Source organism: Saccostrea echinata, unplaced genomic scaffold (genome assembly GCF_033153115.1).
Source record: "Saccostrea echinata isolate AGI-Se365-2 ecotype Australia unplaced genomic scaffold, CSIRO_AGI_Sech_v1 ptg000034l, whole genome shotgun sequence".
Classification (NCBI taxonomy): Eukaryota; Metazoa; Mollusca; class Bivalvia; order Ostreida; family Ostreidae; genus Saccostrea; species Saccostrea echinata.
This window is the reverse complement of record NW_026889783.1, coordinates 2,029,775-2,046,760: the sequence shown is the minus strand read 5'-3', so window position 1 is coordinate 2,046,760 and position 16,986 is coordinate 2,029,775. Positions and strand designations below refer to the sequence as shown.

At 33.5% G+C, this 16,986-nt stretch overlaps 1 protein-coding gene across 1 annotated transcript in view; it reads right to left on the bottom strand.

The window, feature by feature from the left end:
- Positions 1-520: 520 nt before the first annotated feature.
- Positions 521-16,986, bottom strand: part of LOC133199365 (forkhead box protein K2-like) — a 30,417-nt gene continuing 13,951 nt past the window's right edge. The window contains exons 5-8 of the mRNA XM_061335173.1: positions 13,303-13,433; positions 3,039-3,230; positions 1,442-1,683; positions 521-818 (exon numbers count right to left, since the gene is read on the bottom strand). Of these exons, the coding sequence (XP_061191157.1) occupies positions 657-818; positions 1,442-1,683; positions 3,039-3,230; positions 13,303-13,433 (727 nt within the window). The 3' untranslated portion in view covers positions 521-656. The remainder of the gene's footprint in view (positions 819-1,441; positions 1,684-3,038; positions 3,231-13,302; positions 13,434-16,986) is intronic.

Sequence of the window (16,986 nt, the reverse complement as noted above, 5' to 3'; positions counted from 1 at the left end):
GGGCTTATAGTTACTTGGGAATGGGACTTGCTCCTAAAACTTTAACCTCGGACGCCGACGCTAACGCCGACGCCGACGCCGACACCGACGCCGACGCCGGGGGTATAGCATAAGCTCATCTCGACTTCGTCGAGGTGAGCTAAAAAAATCTAATGGAAAATCAAAGTTTTTCGAAATGACAAATTTCATATTTAATCATAATATATAACAACAATTAAAAATAACAACAAAATTATAATAAAAGCTACACTGAATCAAAGGCAAGTCACTGATTGAATGATCAAAACAATAACAAGGTAAAAGTCTTCACATGTAACAGTAGAATCATAACATCGTATGTATGGACATCTAAACACTTCTTAATGTTCAGTTAAAACCTGTTTGACAGTCAATCATGAATTCTGTTGTAGTCATATTGCACATAATTTAGACAATACAGAAAAGGAGGAGGGTTGATTTGATTTCCAGACTGAAGAAATTAATTAAGCAGTATGGCTGGTAACCCCCCCCCCCCCCCAGGATAACTCATAAATGCCAAGTCCTAACCTTTATTCATCTTATATACAACAATGTAAAGAAAGCGTCATTGTGTTTCTTGCCCTTGAAAGATGAACACTGTTTATTTCATGCTTCAGAACCAAGGGCAACGATTTGCTCTAGTAAAACTCTCCTTCACTTTCCTCAGTCTCCTCTTCTTTCACTTCTATTATGATCTCATTGACATCAATGTGTCCTGAAGCTTGGTCATTATTTTCCAAGGATTCTTCATCTGGATTACTTAATTTAAAAGTTACAGGAATTCCAGTTACTTTGGGAACCTATTAAAAAAAATTAATCATACAATGCTTAATTAATCTGTTGATCTATCCTCCTATCATATATATATGTACAGTAAAACACACTTATAGCGAACACACTTAATATAATGAATTTATACTTATTATAGCAATGTGATTTTCATTCACTGTGTTTTAATAAGTATTGTGAACTTAACAGATATAATGAATTACATTTTATAATGAGGCAAAAATTGTCTGTCCCTAGCACTTCGTAATAAGCATGTTTTACTATAATATGCCTAGAGATTACTAAAGTACCTGTCTATGTCCAAGAGTGAAAAGATCTTCCTAGAATAAATATGTAATTCATATTCAATATATGACAGACTTAGTCCTATCCTTAAGTCTAAATTGACCCCTGGGCCTCTGAACTCCTATTGTGGCCCCACCATGACTTCAGTCATTTCTTAGACAATTTTAAATTTACACAAGATGGATGGATGGATGGGAAAGCCGGGCCCAGGTTGACAGCTCATCAAAAGATAGGGGTATAAAAAGTTCTCATCGCTTGATTTGTGAGATTTGTGAACTTGGAAAACTAGCTGTGAAGAAATTTTATGCACTGCTGTATTCAATATCTTAAAATATCTGAAAAAGTTTACCAGCGACTGTTGCTGTGGAGCAAGACTTGGCAGGGTTAGTTGAGGAAACAGAGTGTTCTCCCCTTCTTGTGATGTAACAGGCTGACTAAATATGGTAGCTGTCAGTGTCTGTGGACCTGATGAAGTCACAGGGAGGGACAGGTCAGGTTGTTGTATGATGTCCATGTTCTCACTTTGCCCAAAGGTAAGATTTTTAACAAGTAATACCGGCTTGAGTTCTTCTGCTGTTGCTTCTAATTTTCCTGTGAAATTAGATCACTCAAAATTTACAGTTACAAAATCTATTGAATTGTTCTTCACTGGAGAAACTATATTGTTTCATGTAATAGCACAGTGTTAAAAGTAATGCAAGCATTAATGACATACATAGCAACATCAAGAGACTGAAGTCCCCATTTTTTTCATTCACGTCCAGTTCACTTTATAAATTCAATATTGTCGACATCGCAATGTAGACAGTGTTGACACAATACAGTGTTTATACCATCTACATTGCTAGTATTTCTATGTTGACATTGTCAACATCGTAATGTCGACAATGTTGATACGATATCATGATTACATCGTCTACATTGTTTTCATTCACTATGACTATGTTGACATCGTCGACATCGACATCACAATATAAACAATGTTGATTTGAGTTTACATCGTCCAACGTTGTGATAAAGACGATGTGAACGATGTAAGGATTCAATGTTGACACGAAGTGGACTCAATATCATCCAACATTGCAATGTCTACGATGTGAACGATGTAAACAAGAAAACAGAATGCAACGTTGAAATGATGTGGACTAGATACCGTCCAATATTGCAATGTCGACGATGTGAACGATGTAAACAAGAAAACAGTATGCAACGTTGAAATGATGTGGACTAGATACCGTCCAATATTGCAATGTTGACGATGTGAACGATGTAAACAAGAAAACAGAATGCAACGTTGAAATGATGTGGACTAGATACCGTCCAATATTGCAATGTCGACGATGTGAACGATGTAAACAAGAAAACAGTTTGCAACATAGAAGCAATATCGACTCGATATCATCCAACTTTGCAAAGTCGACGATGTGAATGATGTAATCAAGAACACAATGTTGACTCGATGTCGTCCAACATTGCAATGACAATGAAGTGAAATGTGCAAAAAAGAAAAATGCAATGTTGGCATGATGTCGACTCGATATCGCCTAACACTGCAATATCGACAATGTGAACGATGTAAACAATAAAATAATGCAATGCTGACAAGATGTCCACTCGATATCGTTTAACATTGCAAAAGAGATAAACAAAGGCATTGTCCAACACTGCTATATTGACAAAGTAATCTAAGAATATAAGAGAGCAATGTTAACACAATGTCGACGTGATGTCATGCAAAACTGGGATGCTGAAATAGTTAACGATGGTAGTTGAATGAGGAGCAATGTGTAAATGTGTGTTATGAATTTAAAGGTATATATACAGCGATGTTGACAATATCGATAAAACATCATGCACTGGACATAACTCATTTTTTTCCTTCTTCCAATAAATGAAAGTCTTCTTGTTATAGTATATGTGCCTTACTCCAAAGTGAAGTATAATACCTTGTAACGAAGAATTGATTTGCTCTTTGATTTCCATCTGTGATTCATCAGAAAGGAGGGGAACTTCAGATGTTCCATTAAGCATCATTGGTGTGGGATTAGATATGACAATATCTGGTACTGTGTTGACTGTGGGCAGTTGATGGATAGCAGACTTGGAAGCAGAATTCTGAGAGGAGGTGGCTGGAGAACCTGAACACAATCAAAAAATCATATACTTAGTAATGCTACATAACAGGAAACGAGAAAACATAAGGCCACAGAATCAGACCAACTATGTAACAGAGTCTATAAATATAACTTTAAACATTACTTAAATTATCAGATTGGGATTCTTTAAAACAGATAATTGTGCATCTTTTTTTATTTATTTATCTTGTTTGTTTCAATATATACAAAAGCTTTTGAACAGTATTTGAAACTCGCTGCAAAATAAGCCAGACATGCAGGGCTGACTGCTACTAAAAGTTGCCAGCCCTGCCAAAGATCTACTACCCCGAGAAAATAATCGTCATTTATAAATTTGTTTTTAACGATTATGTGACTTGAACCAGGTCACCATAACTTCAAACCAGAATCTATAGACTGATGAATTCTTCCTCTTGGCTTGTTACACTTTGCTACTGATACTATTAGTTGATATGAAAGAAATTTATCAAATATCTGAATTTTTATTATCATAAATTTTAACACGTCCAGCCTGGCGTCAATACATGCAAATTTATTCGCCCACTGTAAAATTTGTGCGTCTCGGGCGGTCGGAGGCACAGTTATTTCAAACACTGCTTTTGAAACATAAAATTTTCATTCTAATTAAATAGAATGTAACCTTAGTCAGTGATGTCATCTGTATGTCTGTTAGTATAGGGGGTTATAACAGTCTATAGTTATACATGTAACCTTAGTCAGTGATGTCATCTGTATGTCTGTTAGTATAGGGGGTTATAACAGTCTATAGTTATACATGTAACCTTAGTCAGTGATGTTATCTGTATGTCTGTTAGTATAGGGGGTTATAACAGTCTATAGTTATACATGTAACCTTAGTCAGTGATGTCATCTGTATGTCTGTTAGTATAGGGGGTTATAACAGTCTATAGTTATACATGTAACCTTAGTCAGTGATGTCATCTGTATGTCTGTTAGTATCAGGGATGGGGTCAATTACTTTAAAAAGTAATTAATTAAATTACAATTACTTTGACTTTTTCTTCAATTAAATTACAATTAAATTACAGGCTTTCTAAGACATGTAATTAATTAAATTACAATTACTTTGCAAAAGTAATTAATTAAATTACAAATTACATTTTTGATTTTTTGAAAATTTTTATAATCCTTGTCAATGAATATACAGAACATCATTTATTTGTATATAAGCTCAGCCTCTGCACAAACAGTACTAGAAATAATATGCTAGAGGCATTGTGTATCATTCTGGTTTAATTAAATTTTATAACATTTATTTACAAAACAATAAGAATCTCCTTAAAGAACTATCCGAGATCAGTTTGATGCAGTTTCCACCACACAAAACCTACATGTACACAAATTGCATGGCTTATGATATTTGATTAAAAGTGAGTATTTTAGTAGAGTGAAATGAGTCGCAACTGTAACCCCTCAAATTAAATATTTCCTTTGAAGGTAACCTGAACATCCTAAATTGCTATTTATGTTGAACAATTTTACTTCATAAATCAGAATTGTACAGATAGAAAATTCATTCATAGAAATCTGTTTAGATGTTAAAATAATTATCAAATTGAAAGGTTTTTTTTTTTTCCTAAAGCTAGCGGAGCATTTTAAATTGAAATAATTATCTTCATTGGCTTTGTCTTCTAAATCATGGAATGAATATCTCTTTAGAGGAGTTGATTTGTTTTGATTGCAATTTAAAGCTGTGATTTGGAGGGCAATTATCTCTTCCCAACAAGAGAGAACTTAATTAATGACACATGCCTTCTTTTTCTTTATTATTGATCAAACAACAAAGATTGAAATATAATAAATGTGTGTTTCATAGCTGAATAGACCTAAGATAGGTGGTTCAAAATTCATATTTATAAACATAGATCAAAAAATTCAAAATTTACATAATGATTAGAAAGAAACTAGTTTATTATTATCAAGCCAATCATTTAATTATTTTGTAAGCATTAACCTAAGATTTTGTATAAATGAAGGATTGAGGATATGTTTAACAATAGAATAAAAACCAGTAAAATGGGGAGGTAGTGGTGACGATATATCATGAATATATCATGAATGTGTATTATATAAAGTAATTGAATGTAATTGAAAAAGTAATTGAAATTACATGGTATTTTTTCAGTGTAATTAATTAAATTACAATTACAAGTAATTGAAAAAATGTTCAATTACAAATTACTTCAAAAAATGTAATTAATTACAGTCAATTACAATTACTTTTTTCAATTACCCCATCCCTGGTTAATATAGGGGGTTATAACAGTCTATAGTTATAACATCAAAGGTGAAGAAGGGACATGGTGAGGCATATGTTGTGAAACAAGTCTTTTTGCATTTAACACAAAAAGTAAATGTTGTATACATTGAAACTCTGATGATTTGATAATGTTGATGAAAGTGACAATTATAATAACCATGTTTGTAAATACAACCTATATTTGAATTGCTGGGTCGTATAAGACCGACATGTTTCTCACCAATTGTTAACGAGGCTGAGTCTAATTCAAGAGCGCATGACTTTGTGCAGCTTTTTAATTTCATGCAGTCATATATGCGACAGTACACCTTTCCCAAATATTTTGATTTTAATACAAAACTAGAACTGTCCAAAAGGGACAAATACCCCCCGCTGGGTTTTTCAGAGAAGGTACCAAATCATTTATGTTTTCTAGATGTGAGAGGTGTTCACAATTTGTTTAAACATTTAGAGTGAAAATTTAATTACTCATTATATATTTTTTTCAATGAATGAAACTAAGGTGCAGCCTAATAAAACATCAATACTAGTAATTACAGTGTTTTTTTATTACATTGAAAAAATAGTTTGCATTTGTCATCTTTGTGAGACATGACACTCTGCAGATTGATTGTTGAAAAAAAAATATCATAATTAATTATACAAAATCAAATTGATCTTAATACCTTTATATCAAACTCATTTTAAAAATAAAAGTATTTTATATAAAAATAATGTATTTTGACAGACATAAATTACAATTAAGAGACTTAGACAACAGAGATCTTTATTTCTTTCTGCCCATTTCCCAGGAGATATAGATAAGACCTGCTTGATCAGAGATGCCCTAACAGCTTCCCACACTGAACTCATTAATTAATCTTTAACTGGATGCATGTCCACTCATTACTCCCAAGGGACAAATGGATTTACACTATCTGCTGTGTAATGTAAAAACTGTTTTTAATACTTTGTGATTTTTTTTTTTAGTTCTAATGAGTAGTTTTAAGCTGTAGTTCACATTTTTGTACAGATGTTCTAGATCCTATGTCTCAAACCTTAGACATGAACCCGAAATGACTAAGTCAATAAAAATGAAAAAAGAAAACACCTGTAAAATGCAGAAAAATTATCAAATAATGTTGAAAATACCAGGTGCACATCTTCATATGGTAAATAATAAGTGTACAAATTTTCATACAAATCTATGCAATAGTCTCTGGGAACAGATCCAGACAAAACCACATAATAAAAATTAAAAAAACACCTGTAAAATGCAAAAAAATTATCCAATCATCATGAAAATACCAGGTGCACACCTTCATATGGCAAAGAATAAGTGTACAAATTTTCAGACAAATCCTTGCAACAGTTTCCAAGAAATGGTCCGGACAAAATCTCGTCTACAGACAGACGGACAGACAGACGGACAAGCTGATTCCAATATACCCCCCCTAAACTTCGTTTGGGGGGGGTATAATAATTAACATTATCTGTAATGCCTACTGGTCTGAAAAAGGAATTTTACGACAATAATTAGGAAAAAACAATGAAATGGCTCTAACAACGTCACTGTTTTCCTATTTTGTAAGCAATGCATGACGTTGAAGAATGACACGACTTGCTTGCATGTTCAAGACATACATGGATATTATACTAAAAACTGTTGACAGAACATCAAAAGAAACATACTAGCAATCTAAACAATTCTATTTTTTACCAAAATAATTCATCTGCACCAATAATTCATCTGCACCAATATATATTTATACCACAATATGGCAATTTTAGAGGTACAGGGCATTGAAAAAATAAACTTTGTAATTTATTCCTAGACCAACCTAGATGGTCAACTTTTTTGAAATTTCACAATTTAGTGACTTTTTACAATAACTTTCATGTACTTGGCTGAAAAAAAATCTCTAGAGCAGAAATACAAAAAATATGGGAAAAACGTGATAATTTGGCGCTTTTCCAACAAATTCCCATAGGGTCCAAAAGTAAAATTTGACAACTTTTGAGATGGCCCCTTAAGAAATTGGGACGGTAAACATTTGATTTTTTTATTCTTAAAACAACAAATATACCAGTAATAGTAAAAATTAATTCAAGAAAATTTATCAAAATCTCTAGGGTAGAAATAATTAGACTCAGCCTCGTTAAGCCATTGCTTTTATACCAGTTTGACTTTGGATTACTCCATTTATCTGATCAATACAGAGGGCTCACGATAGGTGTGACCAGTCGACTGGGGATGCTTACTCCTCCTAGGCACCTGATTCCACCTCTGGTATTTCCAGGGGTCTATGTTTTTTGTCTTGTTCATGATTCATATTTTATACTGGATTATGAGATTGATCACTTTTCATTATCTTATCCTTTTACATCATCAACTTAAATTCTTTTCAAAGAGCAACATCAAATACTACTAAACCATCAAACTTTCTATTCATCATATTTCTAAAATACTGAAATCCTCAAACTTTCACAATGACAGTATTTCTTTGATTAAATTATTTATTTATTTATCCAAATTTATCTGCCAATGGCTTAACTTAGCTTTTCTGATCAAAATTTGGCGACTGTCTGTCGTTGTTATTGTCGTTAACTTTTCACATTTTCATCTTCTTCTCCATATTCACTAGACCAATTTTAACCAAAATTGTCACAAAGCATCCTTGGGTGAAGGGAATTAAAGTTTGTTCAAATAAAGGGCCATGCCCTCTTTCAAGGGGAGATAATTTTGAATTAGTGAAAATTAAATGGCATCTTTCAAAAATCTTCTTCTTAAAAAACCACTGGGCCAGAAAAGTTGAAACTTATGTGAAACCTTCATTACATGTGTAGATTCAATTTTTTTCAAATCATGATCCCTGGGGCTAGGGTGAGGCCACAACAGGGGATCAAAGTTTTACAAAGGAGCATGAAGGAAATATCTTCCAAAATCTTCTCCTCAAGAACAGCAAAGCCATGATTAGTAATACATTTGTATATTGAATTAAATATAGAAGCATCCTCAGGGAGTGTACATGTAGATTCAAGTTTGTTCAAATCATGACCCCTGGGGGCTACAACAGGGGATCAAACTGTACATTGGAATATATGGGAACTATCTAAAAAACATCTTCTCAAGAACAGCAAATTGTCATGATTAGTAATATTAATACTAGGGATGTCAAATCGGTCAATATTTGATAATCGGTTACTCGGGCGATTTTCCGATCGAGTACCCAGGTACTCGGAAAAAGTGTGTTTACATGTAAAAGTTTGTTGATTTACAGACCTGGCGACCGTTTCACTAATAAATCGTAGATCGTAAATGTACGATTACGTTTACGATTATTTTACGTGAATGTATACGAGCGTTTCACAAAACACGTCGTAGACGTAGCACTTACGATAAGCGAGTTACGACCAACTTATTGGAACTCTTCTGACTGAGGAGGTGTATTTGTTGAAGAGAAAGAAAGAAAAAAAAGAACCGTAAAGAAAGGAAAAGATCATAACTAAAAAAAAATCACCATGAATTTTTCTCAGTCTTCAAAAAGAAATAAAAGGACAATTAATTAATGGAAAAATCGTTTACTAATAAAAGTATATATCTATATTTATAATATATATTAAATGAAAGTTCCTTTTTCACCGGGATCAAATTATACATATCAATTATCTAAATTTATTCTTGCATTTTATGTCTTATAATTAACAAGTATAGTCCACGATGGTATATAACGTTCCATTTTACTTCAAGCTAAAATTGCAAATTTATGACACACTCGTACATGTATATCTAAACATTTGAAAACAAAGTTTTCCGAATGTTTAGAACTTTAAACGATCCTCTGCCTTGTTTCCTGTTTCTGTCCAAAAGCTAATCATTTTTAAAATCGGTATGTTTATTTATTTAATTCTACTTTCATTATTGAATTTTTTAAATAATATTGTTTTTTTTTTTTTTAAAATATTGTCGATACTCCCCATATGCAGGTTTGTCAAAGTATTTTTAAAAATGAATTACTTCTATCATGGACGTATATACTTAGTATATAGATCCCTGCCTATATTAATATGTATTATTTCGATAGTTTTTCTGCTTCAACCACTTCTCAGAGAGCAACTAAATAAAGAAAAAATAAAAATGCCATTATGATTGAATATGCACAGGGTTTCATTATAGAATACACGAGTATTATTTTGAAATAAAAACTGTAAATAGATAAGCTCAAAAAAGAAATATTAAACTTTTAACGCATTTTTTTCATTGCAAGTATGTTTTAGCGTGTATTTAAGATCGGACTCGGTCTTCACAATTTACTTGCAAGGAAAGCAGACAGTAGGAAAGTAAAAGTGACAATCTTTTGGAATCTTGCTTATATTTCTGTTTTGTGTTGCTTTTTTTCATGAAATTACTTGCACGTAAGTATCTTAAGAGTGCCCCTGACTACTCGTAGACTTACGATCAACTTTAATCGTAACTCGCAAATCGTAACTCTTAGTGAAACGCACTTACGTGCTACGTTCACATTTACGTCCACGTTTACGAGCTACGATCTGTTAGTGAAACGGTCACCTGTATACCCCATCGATGTTTTCTTTCGTTTTTAATGCATGTACAATTCAATTCTTTATTTTCCGTATGCCATATGGCACAACAGATAGTATGACATGAAATATATAAAATGAAAAGTTATATATAATAATTTCAATAGACTTGCTACATTATATATATACATATATAGACCTACATATATAAAACTATTTGATTCTTTCAGTGTTATATATATTAAATATGTACATACATATTATATGCTACAAACAATTTAGTAGTTCTTATCTTCGAGACCAACGAAAATGATATTTGGTACTTAATTTATGTATCAAACAAACACAAAAGACATGACCAATGACTACAAAATTAATGCATAAGTTTAAAGTTCTTGTTTAGGAAAACATTTTGATCAACGGAAAGAAGGATGCAACTTAGTAATGATTAGACTAGCGAAAAAGAATAACGTTGGTGTGATCGAGTGTCGTATATTATTGACATTTCCAAATTTTTTTTTTTTGGGGTGATAAATCTGAAAATTAAATATGACGATTTCCTCTTCCTAAAAAACTAGACAGTGATTCCTTAAATATATATTGCCCCCTCCTCCCCCCCCCCCCCCCCCCAGTATATGCTTAATTTTCTACACACAGCTGACTTTTAACATTTTTTTTTAAATCTTCGGTTATTTTTAAACATTTCTCCACTTTTGAATTGGTAGCGGTATTTCTAGGTATGTCCGATTTCGCTACAGTATGCTAATTAAATAATCTAAGGATAATTAATGTATCTAATTAAACGATTGAAACATTGAAATCAAATAATTGAAGCCATCCAAAAATTAAGGCCACAAGAGATGAGGACAGCTGTGTTCAGTGTCAGGTGATTGGTCACGGTAATTACTATGTATCCATGTACACAGCCACAAGCGATAACGGGTATTAACTGGTGGAGGTGACGCTCATTACTGTATGGACATGGACAGTGCATATTTAGATAAAAGTTTTTAATAAATATTTGCACTTTGAAATACGAAAAAATATACATCCGAGTAACCGAGTACCGAATTTAGTATTCGATACTCGGACGTTCGATCGAGTACCCGGTTAACCAGGTACTCGTTGACATCCCTAATTAATACAGAAGCATACTCAGGTAGTGTAGATTCAATTTTTGTTTTAATCATGATCAGAAATTATCCAACATCCAATCACAAGATACTAGATGACTATAATAGTGTAACTAATAGTACATGCATGCCATATATCATAAGCTTGGTGAACAGACACCTATATCCTTGTATGGAAAAGTTTATTTGCCAAAAATTAATAAATTATGGTCAATGACTTTGTGGTTTCCACACAATTATGAGTCCATGAGCAGATAAACAAATACCGTAAATCTGGAAATTTTTACTGTAGATAAATTTTTAGAAAATTTGCGCATGCAGTGCATACGCAAAAATATTTTTCTTAAAAATAAATCAGCAACAAAAAATGTAAACAAATTTTTTTCTGACAGCTGGTGTCTATTTTTAACCCGGTGAACAAGTGTTTACGACAGATTGTTAACGAGAATTGATTTAATAAAGTGTAGAAAACTTTAAACAGTTTAGATGTATTATCTCTTATTATATTTTTATTTGATTTTTGAATGTTGGCATCAATTAATATTGTATGTACATGCATAATTTACTGTATGTACATGCGTAATTTATAATCTGATTATTGAACATTGGCATCGTTTAATATTGTATGTATGTGCGTGATTTATTGTATGTACATGTACATGCATAACTTATCAACTGTTATGAAAATTTTTAAGCTCTTTTTTAATTTTAGCACCAAAGACAATTCGCAAAATTTTGAAACGTAAAAATTAATCAACAGCTTTTTGACCCAAATTCTCAAAAATAAATCGACATAAAAATTTCCAGATTTACGGTATCAGATATAGAGATATATCATAGTTCTGAGATATGCAATATCTTGGACCCTGGGTGTAATGGGTAATAATGGTACATTTAACATTTTTATATGCCAGTATCAAAGACTCAGGGGTATATAGTTTTTGCCCTGTCCTCCGTCTGTCTGTCTAGCTGTCTGTTTGTCCGCAAAAACTTTTAACATTGCTCATAACTTTTGATTGGTTGAAACTATACCTTTCATATTTCACGTGTATTCCTTGTGACAAGACCTTTCTTTGGGTTCCATCATATTTGACCTTTTGACCTTGACCTTAGAGTTTGAACCAGTTTTACAAAATTAACCTTGGCCATAACTTTTAAAGAGTTGGCGCTAGGGCTTTCATACTTCACATGTGTATTCCTTGTGACAAGACCTTCCGTTGGATACCAACAACTTTGACCTTGACCTTGGAGTTTGACCTACTTTTGAAAAACTTTAACATTGGCTTTAACTTTTGAACGGTTAAAGCTATGGCTTTCATTCTTCACTTGTGACAAGACCTTCCTTTGAATACCAACAACTTTGACCCTTTGACCTTGACCTATGAGTTTGACCTACTTTTGAAAAACTTTATCATTGGCCGTATCTTTTAAATGGTTGGTGCTAGGTCTTTCATTCTTCACATATGTAATCCTTGTGACAAGACCTTCTTTTGGATACCAACAACTTTGACCCATTGACCTTAACCTTGGAGTTTGACCTATTTTTGGAAAATTTTAACCTTGGCCATAACTTTTGAACAGTTGGTGCTAGGGCTTTCATTTTTCACAGGTATAATTCTTGTGACAAGTCCTTCCTTTAGATACCAACAATTAGAGCCCATTGACTTTGACCTTGGAGTTTGACCTACTTTTGAAAAACTTTAACCTTGGCCATATCTTTTAAACGGTTGGTGCAAGGGCTTTCATATTTCACATGTGCATTTCTTTTGAGAAGGCCTTTCCTTGGGCACCATTAATTTTGACCATTTGACCATGACCTTGATGTTTGACTTACTTTTGAAAAACTTTTACCTTTTCTACATCTTTTTAATGGTTGCTGCAAGGGCTTTCATATTTCACAGGTATATTCTTTGGTACAAGACCTTACTTTGTGCACCATCATATTTGATTTGCATCTGAGAAAGTTTAACCTTTGCTATAAGTTGCCATACAGGGGCATCAGTGTTTCACAAACAAATGTTGCTTTATAGTGAAACATGTGCTTCAAAATAGCAAATACACTGTACATGTATGACAATTTACTTGATTTCTCTCTACATACAAATTTTTGAGCTCTAGAGCATGTAGAAGATCACAGTACCTGCTGTCAACAGCGGGGCTGGTTGACTGTCACCCTCCAATCCCTTTGAACTTGGATTCTTTTTTCCACATAACTTTTTATTAATAAGTTTGAAGGTTCTAACTGTGTGATTGGAAGAGGTAGGAAGTGACCTGGAAATTCATAAAATAACAAATAATCTAAAATATTTTCTTTCACAAAATGAGGCCACAGTAACCTACATTTTGGTTGTGAGACAAAAACTAATATATACTGAAAGGAAAAAGAAACGCAGGGTAACTTAATATGCGAAAATGTTTTGACTGCATCACTGAAAATTACAAAAACTGGCCTAATGAGAATCTTGGTTACTGTGCACTAAAATCAGTGTTCAGAATTACTCAACTGTAGAATGTATGACGTCACATAGGTAAAAAGCCAAAAACACGTGCAAATTGATGACAACAAATTTGTCAACACTTCTTGTGCCATTTGATGCACTTAAGGTATACACATTGTTTTTCGATATTAACAGATGAATTTCTTGCAATCATGGTACAATTTACCAAAGTTCCATGGGGTCTGGCTATTACATTGCCTAAGTATGGAAAAAGGCAACAACGGGTTACTGTGAAGTTTCTTGAAAATTTTCCCCAAAGATAGTTTTACCCATTGTCATAGAGGTTCTGGAATGGTTTCCAATCAACCGTGTTGATGACGTTGATGCAAAACAGAGCCACATCAAGGTTGGGTTATTCATCTTTCCACCTGTTTAATTGCAACTTTACTTCAACTAAAACTGCTTTAGATACAGTAGGCTATCACAATCATAACATTCACCCGAAAACTGAAAGAAATCGATTGCGCAATTTTGTTTTTTGAGCTTGCCAACTTTATGTTGATGTTCCTCTCACTGGCGCATGTGTGTGTCGTTTGCCTAATTTTTTTTCGGTGTTTACCCCAGGTACAATGTAGCAAGGTTTTGTCAAGACTTTCTCACAAACAATCACATTTATCTACTCGACTGGTCTCCGTAAAGTCCAACTTTTTCTCATTGAACATCTTTGGGACTAAGTGGATGATAGGGTTCGAAATGCCCAAGCTGGTCTCTTTCAACTAAGGGCTGCCTTGTGGAAAGGGTTGAATAATATCCCTGTTTGAAGGATAAACACACTGATGAACTCCATGCAAAGGCAAATCAAGGCTCAGACAGATGCATGAGTGAAGCATTGAAGATAATGAGATTTTTGGGGGATATCATCATATGAGTTGCAATAACTCATGAATTATAAAGCAAAATCAAATGAGATTTTGGTTACATTTTCATGAAAGATGATTTTAAATGTTAGTTAAGAATAAAGGAAAATACACAAGAAAAAATAACATTATTTCACCTCAAAAGTTTACCCTGCATTTCTTTTTCCTTTCAGTATATAAAAGGGTTGTCCATAAAGTTTGTGGACAAATGCTATAATTTTCTTAATAATGACCGCACTGGCAGACATGTACAATAATAAATTTAATAGAAACCATGACTTAATAAAAATATTAAAATTAAAACAAGCATTCTGAGAGTATTGCATTAGCAATACTAGTCCCCTACTGGCAAGTGTAATTTGGTTCCCGTTAAAAATTGAAAATGCCACAATTCCATCAAAAATCAATGAAGCGGGATGAAATGCGAACTTGATCTATAACTCATCATGGTAAAGTCACATGCCAAAAATCAGCTCAATATCTTCAAGCGTTTAGAAAAAAATTTTCGGAAAACCCTGAAAAATTGAAAAGGTCATAATTCCATCAAAAATCATTTAAGTGGAACAAAATGCAAACGTGATCTGTAACTCATTAAGATACACTCGTATACCAAAAATCAACTCAATATCTGCAAGCGTTTAGAAAAAAGGTGCAGAAAACCGAGTGGGACAGACTGACATAGGGACAGCTAGACAGACAGATGGACAGACAGACAGCTAGACAGACGGACGGACAGACTCAGAGGAAACCTATAGTCCCCACCGATTTCACCGGTAGGGAATTAATAATACACACTATTTTATGAACGTTAAAGGTGTAAATACTTTGAATATACAAGCCGCACGGCCCAGACTGACGTAAAGCTAATTTCATGATAACATTAAAAACAAGAGGCCCAGGGGCCACATCACTCACCTGAGCACTGTGGCTAGGAAAAAAGCAAACATCAGTTTAGTATTGCAATGCTTAAGTGCATAAGTGGTCCCGACCTACCCCTAAAAGGGAGGGGGTATGATTTTAACAAAATTGAATTTACACTAACTTAGGATGCTTACATATTTTTTTCGGACTTACTGTGACTTTTTTCCTACAAGTTTAAACTTTCATTGTAGCCCCTACCTACCCCTGAGGGTCATGATTTGATCAAACTTGAATCTACACTATCTGAGGATGCTTCCACATAAATATGACCAATCATGGCTTTGCTGTTCTTGAGAAGATTTTTTAAGATTTATACTACATATTCCTATGTAAAACTTTGATTGTCCATTGTGGCCCACCCTACCCCTAGGGGTCATGATTTGAACAAATTTGAATCTACACCACCTGAGAATGCTTCCATATAAATATGACCAATCATAGCTTTGCTGTTCTTGAGAAGAAGATTTTTGAATATTTTCCCTCTATATTCCTATGTAAAACTTTGATCACCCACTGTGACCCCACCCTACCCTTGGGGGTCATGATTTGAACAAACTTGAATCTACACTACCTGAGGATGCTTCCATATAAATATGACCAATCAAGGCTTTGCTGTTCTTGTGAAGGAAATTTTGGAAGATTTTCCCTATGGATTCCTATGTAAAAATTTGATCGCCCACTGTGGCCCCACCCTACCCTTGGGGGTCATGATTTGAACAAACCTGAATCTACACTACCTGAAGATGCTTCCAAATAAGTTTCATATTTTCTAACACAAAGGTTCTTGAGAAGCAGATTTTTGAAAGATGCCATAAATTTTTCATGAATTCGCAATTATTTCCCCTTGGAAGAAGGCGTGGCCCTTCATTTGAACAAACTTGAATCCCCTTCACCCAAGGATACTCTGTGCCAAGTTTGGTTGAAATTGGCCAAGTAGTTCTGGAGAAGAAGATGAAAATGTGAAAAGTTTACGACAACAACAACAACGCCAATGACAACGAAGACAGACAACGGACAAATTTTGACAGAAAAGCTCACTTGAGCCTTTGGCTCAGCTGAGCTGAAAATGGATTTTGAATTTCTATTACGTTCTTCGATACAGTCTAAATTTTCTTTTCATTTTTATGCCACACTGCCAAACGTGTGCAATATTATTGATGTATGGAACATTATTGATTTAATTTTTAAATTTCACATCATTCAATACACAATAATTTACGAGCGTCATCAGTTTAAACACTTCTTATACACAAGCTGTGCAGCCTAGTCTGACATTGTGCTAGATTTATAACAATGTCATGAATAAGGGATATCCTTTCTTTTTTTATCCAATACTAGTAACAGTGATTTTCCACTTCTTGTAGTGTCTCCAAAATTGTATACACCGTTCAAAAATCATATATTCTACTTTCAAAACAACTAACTAAATATATTCCAATAAGTTCAAGTTGTTTGAATAATTTTTTTTGTCTCTGACCACATTAAATCATAATTTTATGATTCGAAGTTGTTCCGTTCAGATGAGCGACATCGCTTTTTCTGTCAATT